General features: G+C 40.7%; 1 protein-coding gene across 1 annotated transcript; it reads left to right on the forward strand.

Moving 5' to 3' along the window:
- The first annotated feature begins 12,091 nt into the window (after window positions 1–12,091).
- LOC142941935 (nuclear factor 7, ovary-like) lies at window positions 12,092–13,480 on the forward strand. Its single transcript, XM_076084062.1, has one exon. The coding sequence runs from the start codon at window positions 12,092–12,094 to the stop codon at window positions 13,478–13,480; it is 1,389 nt and encodes a 462-aa protein (XP_075940177.1).
- The last annotated feature ends 4,204 nt before the right edge of the window (window positions 13,481–17,684 follow it).

A 17,684-nucleotide genomic window follows, 5' to 3' on the forward strand; every position in this document is an offset into this window, starting at 1 on the left:
CCAGCAACTGAATGTTATAATACATGTGGTTTTTAGAATACTCTTTAAAGCTATTGTTAATTTGACTTTTTGCTAAACATCGGCCACCATGTCTACATATTACAGTAATGGGAAAAAGTCATTGAATTGATTCAGTAATTTCAGTTATGATAAAACATGTTAAACAGAAAATTTGCTTCCATTAATTAACTATAATTTGGCCACCAAAAGCCTCTGGTCATGCCAGAGCAAGAAAGATTGTATCCGGGAAAGTGTTGGTTACTAAAATGTTCTTTGAACAGGTTTTGAGGTTGTCTTAACCTCTCTGAAACATAACTGAGTGGTCCAAGATGTGGTTGCTTCTCTTTAGCTGAACAGTGGCTGTCCTCAAGTGATGATTATGGAATCATTTTAAATGCTACATGTTGTGTGACAAGTCAGAAGGATCATACATTTGACAAACTGACTCTAATATCTGTTATTTAGTCATTTTGAGTTTGCTAAAATTGAGCTTTTCGCACTGCATATTGCATTGACCTTGGGATAACTTAGCCCCTTTTCACACAGTCACACATTGTTAACATATGCTTAGTGCTGTACGATTAACACTGCCATTCTACGAGCCCTGGGTTGAATGTCAGTTGTAACACATGGCTACTGTTAAGGCTAAATTGGTTACATTTTTCAACAACACCAGTGTTTGCTTTAGCCCATCACACTAACAAAACTTAGTTTTGTGTTTATTCGTTTTTCAGGGGATAACCCCACAAACTAGAGACTAACCCTGCTCTGGAGCATGGCCAGCAAGCCCTAGCTTGGTTAGCCCACGGTGAAAGATGTGTTAGCCCCAGGCTAACGGCTCACTTAGCCTGGGTCAAAGTGCAGTGTGATTAGCTCTAATTAGCTAGCATGAACCACCAGAAGCTACTTGCCATGCTAGAGTAAGGGACGTTGTGGTAGCTAAACTAAAGCATACTGAAATGTGTAATTGCATCTTTTTTTCCTCATGAAATTTAACAAGTAAGAGAAGTTTTTTTTTCTTTACCTAAACATTAACGGCAGTTATACAGCTTTATACTCTTACTTTATACTCATTTAGCTTGTGGCCAGAGCAAAAAAAGGTTGTAACGGCAGAACCCCTCCAAGTGTATTAACCAAGTTAAGTGTAAATGGTATTTCTGCTGGTTAATCAACATTGCATCTTAAAATGTAGTTCAGATGGGCCAACACAGTCAGTCTCTGGTTCTACTTTAACTTCCGCTTCACTTCTGGTTTTGAGGGATTCGTGATCATAATGATCTGACTCTCTGTACCTGACTAGGATGGTTTCTTAAAGCAGGTGGTATTCCTCTTTTAAGGGTTGTAAGCGCCTGGTACCTTCATAAGTCTGTGCTCTTCATTCCCTTACATGTGTTTTCCAACATGTTCGATGCAGATGTTGACATCTTTAAGGTGGAATATTTTGGTTACATTGGGACTGAGACGTTAATGTGGAGAATGTCTTTATAGCCAGGCGCAGTAAAAAAAACAAAAAAAAACACTGTGATGAGATGACAGTGATGCGAAATGTCGATGGTTGTCTGCGTGCTGTTTGAATAGGTGAGTGGAAGTGTATTAAATTGGATGGTAACTTGTCATTTGATATTGTAACGATGCTGTGGGATTTAGGCTTCTAAATGCTGTTAATTCTTAATGCCTTTCTCATAACTGTTCATCTTACAAAAATCACTCACAGTCATATGAATTCGTACGTATGTTGTCCCTGCATTCGTACATGCAAAAGCATGCAAAACATGCATGTTTGTGCCCAGAAATTGTGTTTCACATGTCGAGATATTCCTAAAGAATGAATTTTAATCCCCCATCTCACCACATCTAGTCACTATTAAGATTCCCAATGCCGTGGATATTCTAATGTCACTCAAGAGCAATGTACAGCTCTGCACAGCTTTGTATTGTGCACACATGTTGCCGAGGTATACTCTTCACAGACGAACAGGAAATGACCAGTTCGGTCTCAGTGTTGCTTGTTTTTCTGGTCACCTTATTGGGTGTTTGGAAGAGTTTGATCTCTGTTTTGCTAGTCTGCGCTTCTTTTACCAAGCAGCGGGAAGATTTAACCTTGAAGTGACACACGCAGACAAACACAGGGGGGAGAGAAAGGGTGAGGCAAGAGAGGTGTTAGAGGGAGGAAGAGATAAAGACAAAAAAGGGATGCCGGCAAAACAGGAGGTAAGCCCTCAGTTGAATTTGAGAAGACTCCAGCGGTAGGGATGATTGAAAGTGTTCTGGTGAAGGGAGATGGCGTAGGAATGGAGGGTGATGGTGTGAAATGCACATGTTGAGTCCTTTGCTTGAGTCTTACCGGAAGAAACGTCGCCGTCCGTCATACCGACGCAGATTTTCTTGTTTCAGTGGAAATCTTGAAAAAAAAGGGCAGATTTCTCCACCACTGTCAAGACAATGATCAAGTTCAGTTGAAGAAAATGGAATTACCTCAGAATCATCAGATTTTATAGCATGTTTAAAGGAATAGGGGTACTCCAGCATGTTAGTATTGTACTACCCTGCTATGCAGGGCGACTTCACCCACTAGGCTGTTTGTGAGGTAGTTGTGGGCCCCTGTTGAGCCCCCTGACACACTTTCCCCCGAGACACTAAGCGCTATTTCTATGCTGGAATATCACCCTGCTGAAGGTTTGCTGTACGTCACTTAGTATTTACTGTACGTCTGAGTCAGGATGTTAACTTCTATTGCCAGACCACTGTGACTCAAGTCTGATCAAACCGCACCCCCACACACAGTCTTTATGAAGCAGATTAGCTGACTCTGTGAGTGAAAAAACTATTTCTTAATATAAACTAAAAACGTTTTCTACCCAACTTTAACGTGTGTTTCAATGGTGCATATTAGCAACCAGAGAAGCAATTAATCAAAAAGTAACTGCCACACGGACAACCTGGGCCCCGGGCAGTGGTCGGCTTTCCCCAGCTCCGAAAACGCAGGATAATGTCCACATCAGGGGTGCCCACACTTTTTCGGCTTGCGAGCTACTTTTAAAATGACCAAGTCAAAATGATCTACCTACATTAAAAATGCTGAATATCTATTTATTTATATATATATATATATATATATATATATATATACTGAGTATACTTTATATTTACAATATATGTTGGCGTACCTTGCATAACTGCATGAACCCTTATGGCACAATACAATTCTGTACATTTTTGGTCATTACCTTACTCTGATGACTTGCACTGAATGGGATTGGCCAGAGTTGCATAGTCCGGACAGTAGCTGCTGGTAGCCCGCCTCAAGCAGACTTCAAATGATCATCAGTCATGGTGGAACGGTGTTTGGACTTAATGTTCTTCATGTGGGAAAAGGCTGACTCACATAAATAAGTAGAGCCCAATAATGCAGTCAAGAAGGGATCACATGTCCTCATGTTTGGGTACTTTTCCTCTGTGAGAAAACTGTCCATGAGCCCTGGACTTCAGCTGAATGTCAGCTTGCAGTGTCAAAATCTCATCCTCCACTCCAGACGAGTTCAGGTGAAACAGCGTTGCAATTTTTGATGCGAGTGAATCAACCTCAATATCTTCCCGAAATGTGCAGCACATAAGTGTAGCAACTGGCTCGAGTAAAGCAACGTCTCGAAAGCGTTTGTCAAACTCTGACAGACACTTGTCAATCTGCTCTGTGGAGCGCGCACTGTCAAGTTACGCACACGCCTTCCGTTGAGTCTCCAGTTCTGACGCGAGGTTTTGGAAGTTTTCCCAAATCATGGCGCTGCAGCTTTAGCTTCTTTAGTAGAAATAAATTGGAAGGCTAACTAATTAGCTCGCCGGAGTTTTGCAGTAGCTCGCGCGGTTGACCCGTGTGTTGGAAAATCAAGTGGCAAATGCCATGCGGACATCTAATTTTTTTTGAATGGCATGCGATCTACTCGCACTACCTATCGACGTATTGTGCACCCCTGATCCACATGCTTTACACTGCACACCTCCAGTTTATGATGCGGGCTTTAAAATATCCAAACAAGATAACCCAGATGACATCATTAAGACTTTGCTGTTGTTGTTTTTTTATCGTTCTACCAGAGCCACAAAATACATTACACAGCTGTGTTCACATGGTGAGTAGTACTCTCCATGACAAGTACACTGAACTGAAGAGGAACATTGCTGGAGTGCCCCTTTAACGATCAGGAAGTGACTTCTTGAAATTGTTTCTGTTTTGCTGTCGGACCTCAGCAGGAGGCTTTGTGTTGAAGTTTGGATTCAGAAAACCATCTGTTTAATTGAGGAAAGTGCTAGGCCGGTGTTTGACACATTTTATGTTATATTTACCAAAAGTTCTGTGTCTCACAGGCAGTCGGGATAGAAGAGTCTAGGCTCTATGCTGCGTCACGCTGGACGTTTTACTGTACAAGGCGACATCATAGTGGCTTTTTTATAATTCCCCTAACGTTTTGCTTCCTGAGCCGGCGAGACTGGCAGCAGGAGTGGCTTGCTGTCGTGTGGTGCTCCGTTGCAGCGTTATTGCACCAAGCTGCCTCGACCGGGAATATTTTTGGCTTCCACCTTGTCTTAATCCTGTCGTGATTCTCCAATGGATTATTCATGCTTCCTCTCTCCTCTCTTATCTCACCCCTCTCACCCCACCTACTCTCACCTTCCCCATCCTCCCTTCCTGCGCGCATTTCTTTAACACCACCACCACGAGCAGTAGCTTTGTATATATATATATATATATATATATGTGTGTGTGTGTGTATATATATATATATATGTGTATATATATATATATATATATATATATATGTGTATATATATATATATATATATGTATATATATATGTATATGTATATATATATATGTATATATATATATATATGTATATATATATATATATATGTATATGTATATATATATATATATATGTCATCATAATGCGCACCAATCAGTTATATATCATGTATTAATTGAATAGGTTGTATAATACATCTGCAGTTCTCCCCATACCCTCCAAATATATAAATAAATATGTTAATAAATCAATGATCTCGTTAGCACCACTACCTACCTTTTAATGTATCCCTCCACTCCACATCCTTCATTTAAATGGCTTTTCCCTTCACAACCTACTGAAGTAGTCTGAATTCCCTGCCGAGGGTCGCCGTGATAATTACTTCCCAAGAATTCTCTCCTTTGCTCTTTCTCTCTCTCCACCTGAAAGAGATGCTGACAACTTTTGGCAATGAAGAGAGTTGAAAAGTATATGAATATATATATTTCATAAGGGACTGAAAGTCCATCAGCTTTTGCCGAATGGGAGGGGAACAGTGAGGGAGAGCTGGCTGTGAGATCTTTATTAGTTATGTTATTTACAGTTTGTGACGAGCACTGTGCGATGTTGCAAAGGAATGATGGGAATAAGAATAGAATTCTTCAGAAGTAATGTTCAGACTCAGTCGGTTTTTAAAGGTAACTCTAATTCTATATCAGAGTTCTTAAAGAGTATGGACAAATATCGCAGCTCGCTCACCACAGCATGCATCCAACCCACTTTGAATGTCGTACGTCCGCACAAAGCCAACAAAATGGGAGAGTGCCAATACATTGACTTTTGGTCTCACACAGGAAACACATACTGGTCTTCTGTGTTCCACCCCGTCCTCCTTCCTGTGGACTTTATCTCTCTTTACATTGAAAAGAGTGCAAGTCCTATTGATGCATGCACTCATGCCGGGGGAGTGTATTAAGGTATTCACTGCCGTTGAAAAGTTTGGAATCACCTGTACTATTGATTTTTCTATTTTTCTTTCAATCGTGGCTATTTTCTACAGAGATACATTTTTTTACTGTAAAATTCAGACGCAAAATCTATTTCTTGCATTTGAAATAGTTTGGCCCCAAACGAAGAAAAACGTAATGATTTAAACTTCCATTTAGTCAATGTCCCCAAAGTGTTGCATGACAGGAGAGAATACTGTTTGATTTTGAATTTGTTTTCCAGTCCAGAAGAGTGTAAGTGACTCTCAGTCATTATTGAACCACAGCGGTGCATTTGGGCTCCACAGATGTTGGGAAGCCGTTTTTTCTTTGAACCCTCTGCGGTCCAGTCAGTGGTTAGATTGAAAAGGTTTAAACTGTGTTTAGCTGACATTTCAAAAGTGCTAACCCTAACCTACTATTTCTATTGTGAGGTTGTAAGAAAAGCTATGCTAAAAGCTATGCTAAAGCAACACAACTTTTCACCATTGACTGGTGAGTTCATCTATTCTTATTCAACTGTTGCTCATAGGGATCTTATGCTCTTTTCAGTTGTCAGTCTGTTGAACCTTTATATTGTAGCGTTTTGTTCTTCATGTACAAAACAAACCCTTCATACAAAATATCTATTTGTAAAAAGGACCTTCTACAACTTAGAAGTGTGAAAGACTAAAACATATAGCGTAGTCCTCTCTGACTGTACCCAATCAAGCTTTCATGGCAGGAAAATCCAAAAATCAATCATAGAGAAATTGTACAGTGGCTTACACGCTGACACGATTGTTTTCAGTCTATTAAAGGACCAGTGTGTAGGATTTAGGGGGATTTATTGGCAACAATAGAATACAGTATTCATAACTATGTTTTCACTATTGTGTAGTTATCTGAAAATAAGAATTGTTTTGTTTTTGTTCATTGAGAATGAGCTCTTCATTTCTATATAGGGAGCGGGTCCTCTTCCACGGAGTCTGCCATGTTGCTCCGCCCTATTTCTACAGTAGCCCAGAATGGACAAACCAAACACTGGCTCTAGAGGAGGCAGCAAACTTCTATCTAAAAAGTGAAGCCAATGCGACAGTGTCTTGAACTTGCATTCTATCTAATGGCCAGCAGGGGGCGACTCCTCTGATTGCAAAAAGAAGTCTGATTGTATAGAAGTCTATGAGAAAATGACTCTACTTCTCTCTTGATTTATTACCTCAGTAAACATTATAAACATGAGTTTATGGTCTCAATCTCTAGTTTCAAGTCTTCTTCAATACAGCATGATGTTCATTTAGTAAATGATGCTCCATTTAGAGTCAAATAGACCATAACGCAGGGTGTGCCTTAGGGCGGGGCTACCTTGTGATTGGCAGGTCGCTCCCACGGTGTATGGGAGTTGTCTGTTTTTTTCTTCTTAGATATTTAACCCTTTCACAGTGTGTTCTTAGGTCATGAAAGTAAATTGTAACCACTTCGGTCACCTAAAAATGTTATTCAGTGTCAGGTTGTGCTGAGATCCAACCATTTGTGTCACTTCTGGATGCAAAAAAAACAAATGGTTGACATGAAAGTGATTCTGTTATCTTCTTATGTTCAGTCTAGGCCCCAGAGAGGGCCTTCTGTGCTTTTACACCTCTCCTCTAGATGCCACTAAATCCTACACACTGGTCCTTTAAGCAGAGCATATGGGATATCATAGTATTCTGCTGACAATCTCTACATACAGATTGTCATATTTCTTTTCTTCCACATCACCCTTAATTTTCTCTTTATTTCTAAAACCAGACTTAGTGCTTTTACAAAGGATGGAAATCACCAGTGTGAACTGATGTAGTTTTCACATGTAAAGAGCATTTTAAAAACAAGCTGGCTTAGTATGGATGTTGTGGCAACAAAGCTATAAGTTTGCTGGCATGTAGTCTGGAAAGATAACTTCCAAATCTTCACAATAAATGAATAGCACAAAGAATCTTCTGTCAACTAATTGAAATAGAAAAGTGAACTTCTGATACACATTTCTTATCCTTTGTGTTTCAAATCGAGTGATATTTACTGTGACATAGAATCATCTCCGGCTCCTTAGTGTCACATTGCATACTGTGTGCATGATAAACCTGCTACACCAACATGTCGATACGCTGACATGCCCTGTAACAGAAGTCCGCTGAGGGTTAGATGGACGCATATACATTATGTAAGCTTGTGTGTATTTTTGTGTTACCTGTCCAGTTGCAGTTGCACACTCATGGACTTTTCATCAACAACAGCCAACGTGAAACAACGGCAATAGCAAATCAGCAGCAAAATGATCAAGCAGTCTTCCATAGATGCAGACATCTAGGTGGAAAATGGTCAACGGAAAAGACTTCTTGGACATCCCAGATTAGCCATCACAGATGTGTCAGACTGAAATCACCTGGGTCTACTTGTTATCCCCAATCCTTTTTCTAACGTGCGTCGATTGATTGAGCACGCCCAGCACATTACAGCATCATTCCCAGCGCTCTGGACATGTGAATTTGAGGCCAGGCTTGCACATTGTGTGCATTTCTCTGGTAGCGAGGAGCTGAACAATCACCGATCAGACCAGCCAAAAGCAGAACCATAGGGAGTCGACGATGTACGGGAATGTCTCGGTGTCAACCGATTAGAAGACGTATGCTTTTGAATGCTCTGAATATTTTAAATGTAAACTCTTTTTATACTGCCTGCTATGTTAAAGCTATAAATAGTATGCATATGATCAATCTTTTTTACTTGACAGGAAAATACATGATTTTCATTAAAAGAGCTTTTGTCTACCCGTGAGTGACTTTTTTTGTTGTTGTCAATTTCGTTTCAATTTCACTATTAAATGTCAAGCGAGTTGAATAGTTATTGTGGACAGATAGTGAGAGTGGAGTCGTCTTTTTCAGAAGCTGAAAGTTGGTTGTTACCTTGAGATCACAATTTAGTTATTTCTGTGTCTTGAGATGTCAGCCTCTCTTTTGATCAGAACGTATTTATTTCATTACAGAAAATGTAGAGTATATTGTTTTTAACAATCCACTTAAAGCCACCGTGGGCAACATTTTTTTGGGGGGGGGAATACATTATAGAAATAAGAGGTGTAGACAGTCAAATGCACTTACTCAGCCACTCTTATTTTCAGATGTATGTCTAAGCTCTGTCCTGTCACTTCTAGCCAACTCAAGCTTTAAGTGCGACGCACTTTCTGCAGTAAAGATGCAGAGAGACACTTTGGTGGCAGTCCCTCGGCATCAGACCCCCCTGGTGCTGGAGTTTGCACTACTTGCTGAATTCGAAGCTAACTGCTAACTGAAAGTCTGCCTCCCAGAGCCGTCGCCCGCTTTCGTCAAGCGAAGACGAAACGAAAAACCAAAGTTGTTTTCTTGTTTCTGACGTTTTTTTTTATTGATTCCAATAAACAAAAACGCACATGGGTGCTGTACCTTCAACATGATTGACAAGCTCTACTTCTTGGTCGATGATGTCACGTTATGGAACGGCAAACGTTGAGATTCGACCTTTTTGTTTAGTTTAGTTATAGATATAGATATGGGTCTGAACATGGCTAGATGGTCAACACCAGCTTTACGTTTCCAATTAAATATGGGTTTTTGTACGACGAGTCAGCATGACAGTTTTGATGATGTCATTCTCACTCTGGTGCTTTTGAGGCTTCTATCTGGCGTCAGTTGAGAAGGCTTTGTGTGCAGCGATATTTCCTATTTTCAACACCACTGCATGGCAATCACCAGATTGCTGCCTTTGGGAGAAACAAGTCTAGTAAACCTGACAGTGCAGTAAGAGTTCAGACTTACAGCAACTCACGCAATCTGACTGACCAGCGCAGCACATTTTACTGCAGTCAACAAGAGATCCACAGCCAATTTACATTACCTAATTAATGACAAGATCACAGGAAATCAAGTTTGACATCCTCATGACTTCCTCATTCAACCAATTACTGTACATCCATCAGAGTGTTCTTTAGCTAATTAACTCGCCGCTCTGGTGGCGCCGCTCTTTGACGAATGGAAGAAAATGGAGGTTTTACTTCGTAGCTTGCATGTATGAGAGTGTCGAATGATTAAAGTGGGAAGTTGGAGGATGCTAAAATGTCTCGTGTGTACTCAGCAAAGCTTCCCTGGATGAATCAATGTCAAAGGTATTCACAGTATCCGGCAGGGTAAGGAGAAGATGGTTCTAATATGGGTCACAACTGAGTACTAAACACTAGAAATGCCTTTTCCTTTAATATTACATTGTACATGTGCGATTTTAAAAGAGGGACTTTGGCCAGGAAATCTTCCAACAATAATTATTAACAATGTTGCCAAGTAAAGACCTCCATAACTCCAGTTATTCATCCTTAGCATGGAAGGCCGTTTCTGCCGGAAAAAGAATAAATGAAAGATTAGACATGATGAAAATAAATGATGATACATGAAGTTCATTTGGTTGTAATCTGCAACCTCTCCTCTAGATCCTACACACTGGTCCTTTAAGTGGAGCATATGGGATATCATAGTATTTTCAGTATTCTGCCCGAGCAACCGACGTCGGGCCAGCGAAGGCCCTATTGAAATTGTACTCGTTTAGGTAAACGTACGCATTTTTGGAGGACTTGCCATGCATGAAAACTCACCAAATTTTGTGTTTTTTGTTTTTTTTATCAAGTGTTTTTAGGGCTTGTTTATGAAGAATATGAATGGATTTTAATGTTGTGCTGCTGGCTTGTGCCCAGCTGGTTAAGCAGTAGGTCAGATGGGGGATAATCATTGCATTAAAATACAATTTTGCAGCTTGCATGGTTAGACAGTGTCTTATACAGTATATCTAAAATTCATGAGATTAAATTTTAAGACCTTTGTCACATGTTTTACCTGTTTTTTAAAAGAGAGATTAAAATCAATAAAAATTTCTAAATATTTCAAATCTGACACTACCTGTAGCCTCTCACCAGCAACATAAACATCTGGCTCCAGTGACACTTTGCAAGCTCTCTTTGTGAAGAACATACAAACAGTCTTTTTAACATTCAGGTGAAGGCAGGAATCTGCAAGCCATTTAGTTACATTTGTCATTGTGGACGTGAGTTTAAGTGCAGCTTGTTCTTTGTTCTTTGCGTGCACATAAATCTCATGGCCTGAGGATGTCTACAAGCTAATTTTCCCTAATACTCACAGCGCCACCTGCTGGCCAAAGGAAATCTGCGTTTTTTGACAAACACCATCCGATTTACATGACTTTTACACAATGTGTTTTACACTTGATATAGAGCTACATAATGCACGTGTTCTGTAGCGCTAGGCAGCGGATACAGGAAGCACCGGACTATTTGTAAAGCATCATTTCCAGCATCAGGCGGTCCACGCGGGATTAAAAACGTCTCGCTCGCAGACGCGCTGTCCAACAGTCGCGGACGTTCTCTGACGTGCTGGAGGATGCGAGGGCCCGTTCATCGCTAGTCGCAGCTTTAATTGTTGTTTTGTTTTCTTGTCCCCCGAAAGAGTAATTATTATTTGAACATTTTCAAAAGCTGTCACTAAACTTGTATTTATTTTTTCATCCCAATCAGCTGTCTGTGGTCAGTTATTTAATTATTGCTAAGTTTGAAACTTTCTTTGTTATTCGGAGGGTAATATAAAGTCACCAAAATCAGGTAAACCTTCGTGGTAACTACACCCCATCATTCCAGCATAGGTCTACTCTCTATAGAGTGTTGGGGTGCTACACATCATTCTTTACTGCACATACTACCCTTCTCCAACAATACTCCACATTACTCCTTTCCCTTGATGTTCCTTATTCAAAGAATACTCTCAGCAGTTTACAAAATTATATTTAACTCCTCCACTACATTCTACTGATGTTCAGACTACCTTTGAACACAAAGATAACATAACTGTCTAAAGATAACAGCCTGCTGCACTCTATCAGTCTACATCCAGCAATGAATCAGTACTTTGGGAGACACGCCTCAGTGTTACATGGGAAGCAACAACATCCATCAGAGGAGGAGTGACAAAGCTCCACCCCTCACCTGACTCACCTGAGATAAACCAGGAAACAGTTTGTCTTCCTCCCTCACTAAAGAGAGACACGCAGACTGAAAACAGACGATCAGATTCACCTTCGGAACAAACTCACAACTTCATCTGAGTGAGTTCAGCTACAGGAGAGAAAAGAGGAAAACTACAACACTGCTGCTTCAACCTGCTGACGCTCCACACACTGAATGTGAGTTTGACTAAAAACAGTGAAGTTAAAAGAGGAGGGAGCGGAGCCATGACTGATGTACTTTCTGTGTTTTCAGCTTCACTTGGAGACAAAATGGCTTCCAGAATAGAGGAGGATCTCTGCTGTCCTGTCTGTCATGAAGTCTTCAGAGATCCTGTTATTCTGTCATGTAGCCACAGCTTCTGTAATGACTGTGTGAAGAGCTGGTGGAGAGAGAAACAAACTCAGGAGTGTCCAATTTGTAAAACAATATCTTCAAGGAAACATCCACCTTTTAACCTGGTGTTAAAGAACCTGTGTGAGAGTTTCCTACTGGAAAGAGATCAGAGAGCTTCAGAGCCTATCTGCAGTCTTCACTCTGAGAAACTCAAACTCTTCTGTCTGGACCATCAGCAGCCAGTGTGTGTCGTCTGCAGAGATTCAGAAAAACACACCGACCACAGATTCAGACCCATCGATGAAGCTGCTCGACCACACAGGAAGAACCTTCAGGAAACTCTGGAGACCTTAAAGAAGACGTTAAAGGTTTCTAAAGAAGTTAAAGTGAAGTCTGATCAAACAGCAGAACACATGAAGGTCCAGGCCCGACGCACAGAGAGGCAGATTAAGGAGCAGTTTAAGAAGCTTCACCAGTTTCTAGAGGAGGAAGAGGAGGCCAGGATGGCTGCACTGAGGGAGGAAGAGGAGCAGAAGAGTCAGATGATGAAGGAGAAGATGGAGGCTCTGAGCAGAGAGATAGCAGCTCTTTCAGACACAGTCAGAGCCACAGAGGACGAGCTGAGAGCTGAAGACGTCTCATTCCTGAACAACTACAAGGCTGCAGTGGAAAGAGTCCAGCAGCGCCCCCTGCTGGAGGATCCACAGCTGCTGTCAGGAGCTATGATAGACGAGGCCAAACACCTGGGCAACCTGACCTACAACATCTGGAACAAGATGAAGAACATGGTCTCCTACACTCCTCTGATTCTGGACCCAAACACTGCTTATCCAAACCTCATCCTGTCTGAAGATCTGACCAGTGTGAGACGAGGAAAGAGACAGCAGCTTCCTGATAATCCAGAGAGGTTTGATGAATCCTGGTCTGTTCTGAGCTCTGAGGGATTTAACTCAGGGACTCACAGCTGGGATGTCCAGGTTGGAGACAGTACAATCTGGTCACTGGGTGTGTTAGCAGAGTCTGTCCAGAGGAAGGGACTCATTCTGTCTGGATTATGGACAATATTGTTCTGTAAAGATAAATACTCAGCATGTTCACCACCAGCTTCATCCTCTGTTCTCAAAGTGCAGAAGAAGCTCCAGAGGATCAGAGTGAATCTGGACTGGAACAGAGGAAAGCTGTCGTTCTCTGATCCTGATACTAACACACACATACACACCTTTACATACACTTTCACTGAGAGGATGTTTCCATACATTTGGACTGCTGATAAACTGAATATATTACCAATGAAGGTCTGTGTGACAGTGGAACAGAGCAGTTAGAGATAAAGATCATAAATATATTCATGATGTTTATTTAAAGCCTTAAAGCTGCACCTGTCCTCCTGATGTCTCATTCTTCAAAATATATCTTTATTATTTCAGTTATTGTTTTATTATTGTTTTTGTTGTTATTTAGTTTGACAATCAGCTGTTTGTTTCTATTCTCTACCTTTTTATATATAAATATATCACTTAGTTCCTCATGTTGTGCTTTGTTTAGCCGTTCTAGTCCTCGACAGCCGACACCAGAGGCTTCATGTTGTCATCTTGTTTTCATAATGTTCGTCCGCTCCATTCTCATCAATGTGATGTATCAGGAACGTCTGGAGGGAACTTCTTCAACTCTGACACAAACATCCACTTGGACTCAAGGATGAACTGATTATAATTTTTCTAAACTTTAAAATCAAGGTTTAATTACATGAAATGTTCACAATTTACACAATTTATTAATATGAAATCATACAAAATATATGAACTAGTTTCTATTTGATGTAATGAAGACAAGATGATTCTGTGTTCTTATTCACTTTCCATCAGTTGAAGTCTGCTGTTCAGAGGAGACGTTGGATTTAAGGTGGACGTCTCTGTTTTAAGGTGGACGTCTCTGTTTTAATTAAGGTGGACATCTCTGTTTTAAGGTGGAAGTCTCTGTTTTAAGGTGGACGTCTCTGTTTTAAGGTGGACATCTCTGTTTTAAGGTGGACGTCTCTGATTTAAGGTGGACGTTAAGGTGGATATCTCTGTTTTAAGGTGGACGTCTCAGACTAAATGTAAGTTTAGTGATTTGATAACTAAATATTTCTCTTTCTCTCTTCATAAAACAAATATAAAGATAAGAAAATAGTGAAATGACTCTAGATATTAAAAGGTTTACAACATGAACTTGAAAGTAAAGAAGACAAAAAGTAAATAAAACTTTCACAAGACATGTTGACAGTGTGGCTGCTACTGCCCGAAGATGCCGCAATATATATGCACGCCGATATTACCAGTTGTATCCTTGAGGTTCAATTGAGATATCGCTTCTCTCTTTTCTGCATTTCAGTCTTAAAAACAACAATCTTAAACGTTTCAGAACACCAAAAACTGAAAGTAACATCTACGTGTGTTTCATCACTTTTGGATGGCTGATGGTAATGTTAGTTTTTGACTAAATGTTTATTGGGTCTTTTATTTGAGGCTGTTGTTGATTGTTTCATTGAGGATTGGTGGATTGATTTTTATCCTTATTAATTGTGTGTTTTTAACTTGCATTGTGTCATTTGTGTCACTAAAACTCCAATCTGTGACAAATCATGAGCTCTCATCAAAGCTACATAACTCTGACTTCATATCAGAGACTGAATATAAATGGGCAATAACCACTGTGCCGTTCTAGTCCTCGACAGCCGACACCAGAGGCTTCATGTTGTCATCTTGTTTTCATAATGTTCGTCCGCTCCATTCTCATCAATGTGATGTATCACTTCAATGTGAAGTGAAAAGCCACTTTGACTTCACAAAACAATCAAGAATTCATCTAATTAGGGCCCGAGCCACCGATAACGTCGGGCCAGCGAAGGCCCAATTGAAATTGTACTCGTTTAGGTAAACGTACGCATGTTTGGAGGACTTGCCATGCATGAAACCTCACCAAATTTTGGGGACTTGTCAGGCCTGGTGAAAATAGCCATCTGAAAAAAAATGCATCTTTCTGTGTAAAAAAATGGCTCTCTAGCGCCCCCTACAAGTCGGACCGTCGACGCCCCTCGGCCAGTATGTCCGATTTACTTGAAATTCAACACACATGTCCAAATCTGCTAGATCTAAAAAAAAAAGCCTCTCAGGCCCCTAAGCTCCGCCTACTTAGATTTTCCGCAATGTTGAATTTAGTGAAAAACACATTTTTGCAAACTACACGCTGGGTCCGATTTATATATAATTTGCTGTGGATCATTAATGGACCTATACCATCTAAAGTTATCAAAAGCTTTTATAGATATCGTTTACAAGATACGGACCAATGAACTTCTTAGGGGCGTGGCATAATATCAATACACATAACTTCTCAACCATTTGTCCTAAATTCCCATGATTTTCAGCATATGTGCACATCACATCCCGAAACAAACCCTGAGAATTGTTTTGCATTCGACCACTAGGGGGCGCTACAGTAAACCCACGAAGTTGTGTTTTTTGTCACTTTTTGCATTTTTCAGCCTTCGTACTTTAACGAACTCTTCCTACAGAATTTATGCGATCTTTTTGAAATTTGGTCAGGATGCTCTTAAGACCTTTGTGATTAAAAGCTATCAAAATCGAGAGTTTTTGTCAAAGATCCTTGATGTGGCGTGGCGGCCATTTTGCGTCATTCAGCATGAAAAAGGAAGTTGTTATAACTCCAAGGTACATTATTCTATCTGCACAAAACTTCTTATGCATGATGCTACTTCAAGCCTGAACATACTTCAATTCAAAAAAATTCAATAACTCATAGCGCCGTCTACTGGCTAAAGGAAATGTCTGATGTAACTTAGCTGGACTTGTTCCAAACGGTCCCAAACTTCACATGCTTGATAACACTCATGCCTGAGGATGTCTACAACCTAATTTTCCCTAATACTCACAGCACCACCTGCTGGCCAAAGGAAATCTGCATTTTTTGACAAACACCATCCGATTTACATGACTTTTACACAATGTGGTTTACACTTGATATAGAGCTACATAATGCACGTGTTCTGTAGCGCTAGGCAGCGGATACAGGAAGCACCGGACTATATGTAAAGCATCATTTCCAGCATCAGGCGGTCCACGCGGGATTAAAAACGTCTCGCTCGCAGACGCGCTGTCCGACGGTTGCGGACGTTCTCGGACGCGCAGGCCGTAGTCCCGCCGGCACCTGCGACATGCTGGAGGATGAGAGGGCCCGTTCATCGCTGCTCGCAGCTTTAATTGTAATTTGTTTTTCTGCCATGACCCCTCATTTTCTAAATTATTTCTCATTATTTCTAAAACCAGACTTTGTGGTTTTACAAATGACGGAAATCACCAGCGTGAACAGATGTAGTTTTCACATGTAAAGAGCATTTTAAAAACAAGCTGGCTTAGTATGGATGTTGTGGCTACAAAGCTGTAAGTTTGCTGGCATGTAGTCTGGAAAGATAATTTACAAAATATCCACAATAAATGATAATCTTCATTTTACAGGATTATTTTAATCCAAGTGTCCTTGTGCATGTGCATTTTGGCCAGGCAGAGAAAGGAATGATATTCCCACATCTAATTCTAGATACAGAGAAGCTCATTGATATTAATTACAAAAAGCCAATCAGGTAATGATAACAAGTCAATCTGGCATGACGGGAGGAAGGGGTACAAAAGCAGTAAAGTGTATTGAGAAAGAGAGAAGACAGAGAAAGCAGCTGATTCTTCTTAATCTGCCACATTTTTTATTTTTTTACAAGCTGCTTCCCACCCACTCCTGCCTGCTTGCAACTCTCCAGAAATGAAATATGCATGGGAGCCTTGGATTTTATCTGCTGCTTATCATCCTGCCAGCTTCCTGCCCTGCTCACTACTACTACAGCAGCGAGGGCACCACTGCTGCCTGACGAGTTCACACTGCTTCTTTGTAGAGATCCAGTTCCAGTCACCCTCCTTTTCTTCCTCCCGCCCACACAGGGAGACAAGAAGAAGAACAACATGTAAGATGAGGGAGAGAAGGTGTCTATTTTGGTGCAGATATCACAGAAAAGGAAAGAGGGGAGGAGATAAGGAAATAATAACTGAAGAGGAAGGAATAGATGAATGGAGTTGGGGAGATACAGTACAGCATGGTACAATGGGAAGAAAAGCATTATATGGCTGTTATATCTTCTAATCTTCTGAAGTCCCAGTGGCCCGGGATTTTCTTTTCCAGACAGAAAGCGAATATGGAAAGATATTAATGGAAAGGAAGAAAAAAAGTACTGATTCCCTTTTCAAAGCATGAAAATGAAATGCAGAGCTCTGCTATCATTCATGCTCGTGGTGCTGAAGCTGCATTTTATGAGCCTGAGCAGCTTTGGAAATTCAGAGAAAGAGCCATTGCTCCCCCTGGAGGATAGTGTGCACTCTGCTGTTTCTACTTCTATTAGGTACTCAAACTGTACACGACGTCACAGCCTGTGAGTCCCTAAAGAAAGAAAGTGTCACAGATGGCAGTATTATTAATATTTTA

This window comes from Anarhichas minor, unplaced genomic scaffold (genome assembly GCF_050575085.1).
Source record: "Anarhichas minor isolate MPS153535 unplaced genomic scaffold, ASM5057508v1 ptg000136l, whole genome shotgun sequence".
NCBI lineage: Eukaryota > Metazoa > Chordata > Actinopteri > Perciformes > Anarhichadidae > Anarhichas > Anarhichas minor.

What these genes read in the sequence shown, in the direction of transcription:
- LOC142941935 (XM_076084062.1), top strand. Translation starts at nt 12,092, where the DNA reads ATGGCTTCCAGAATAGAGGAGGATCTCTGCTGTCCTGTCTGTCATGAA.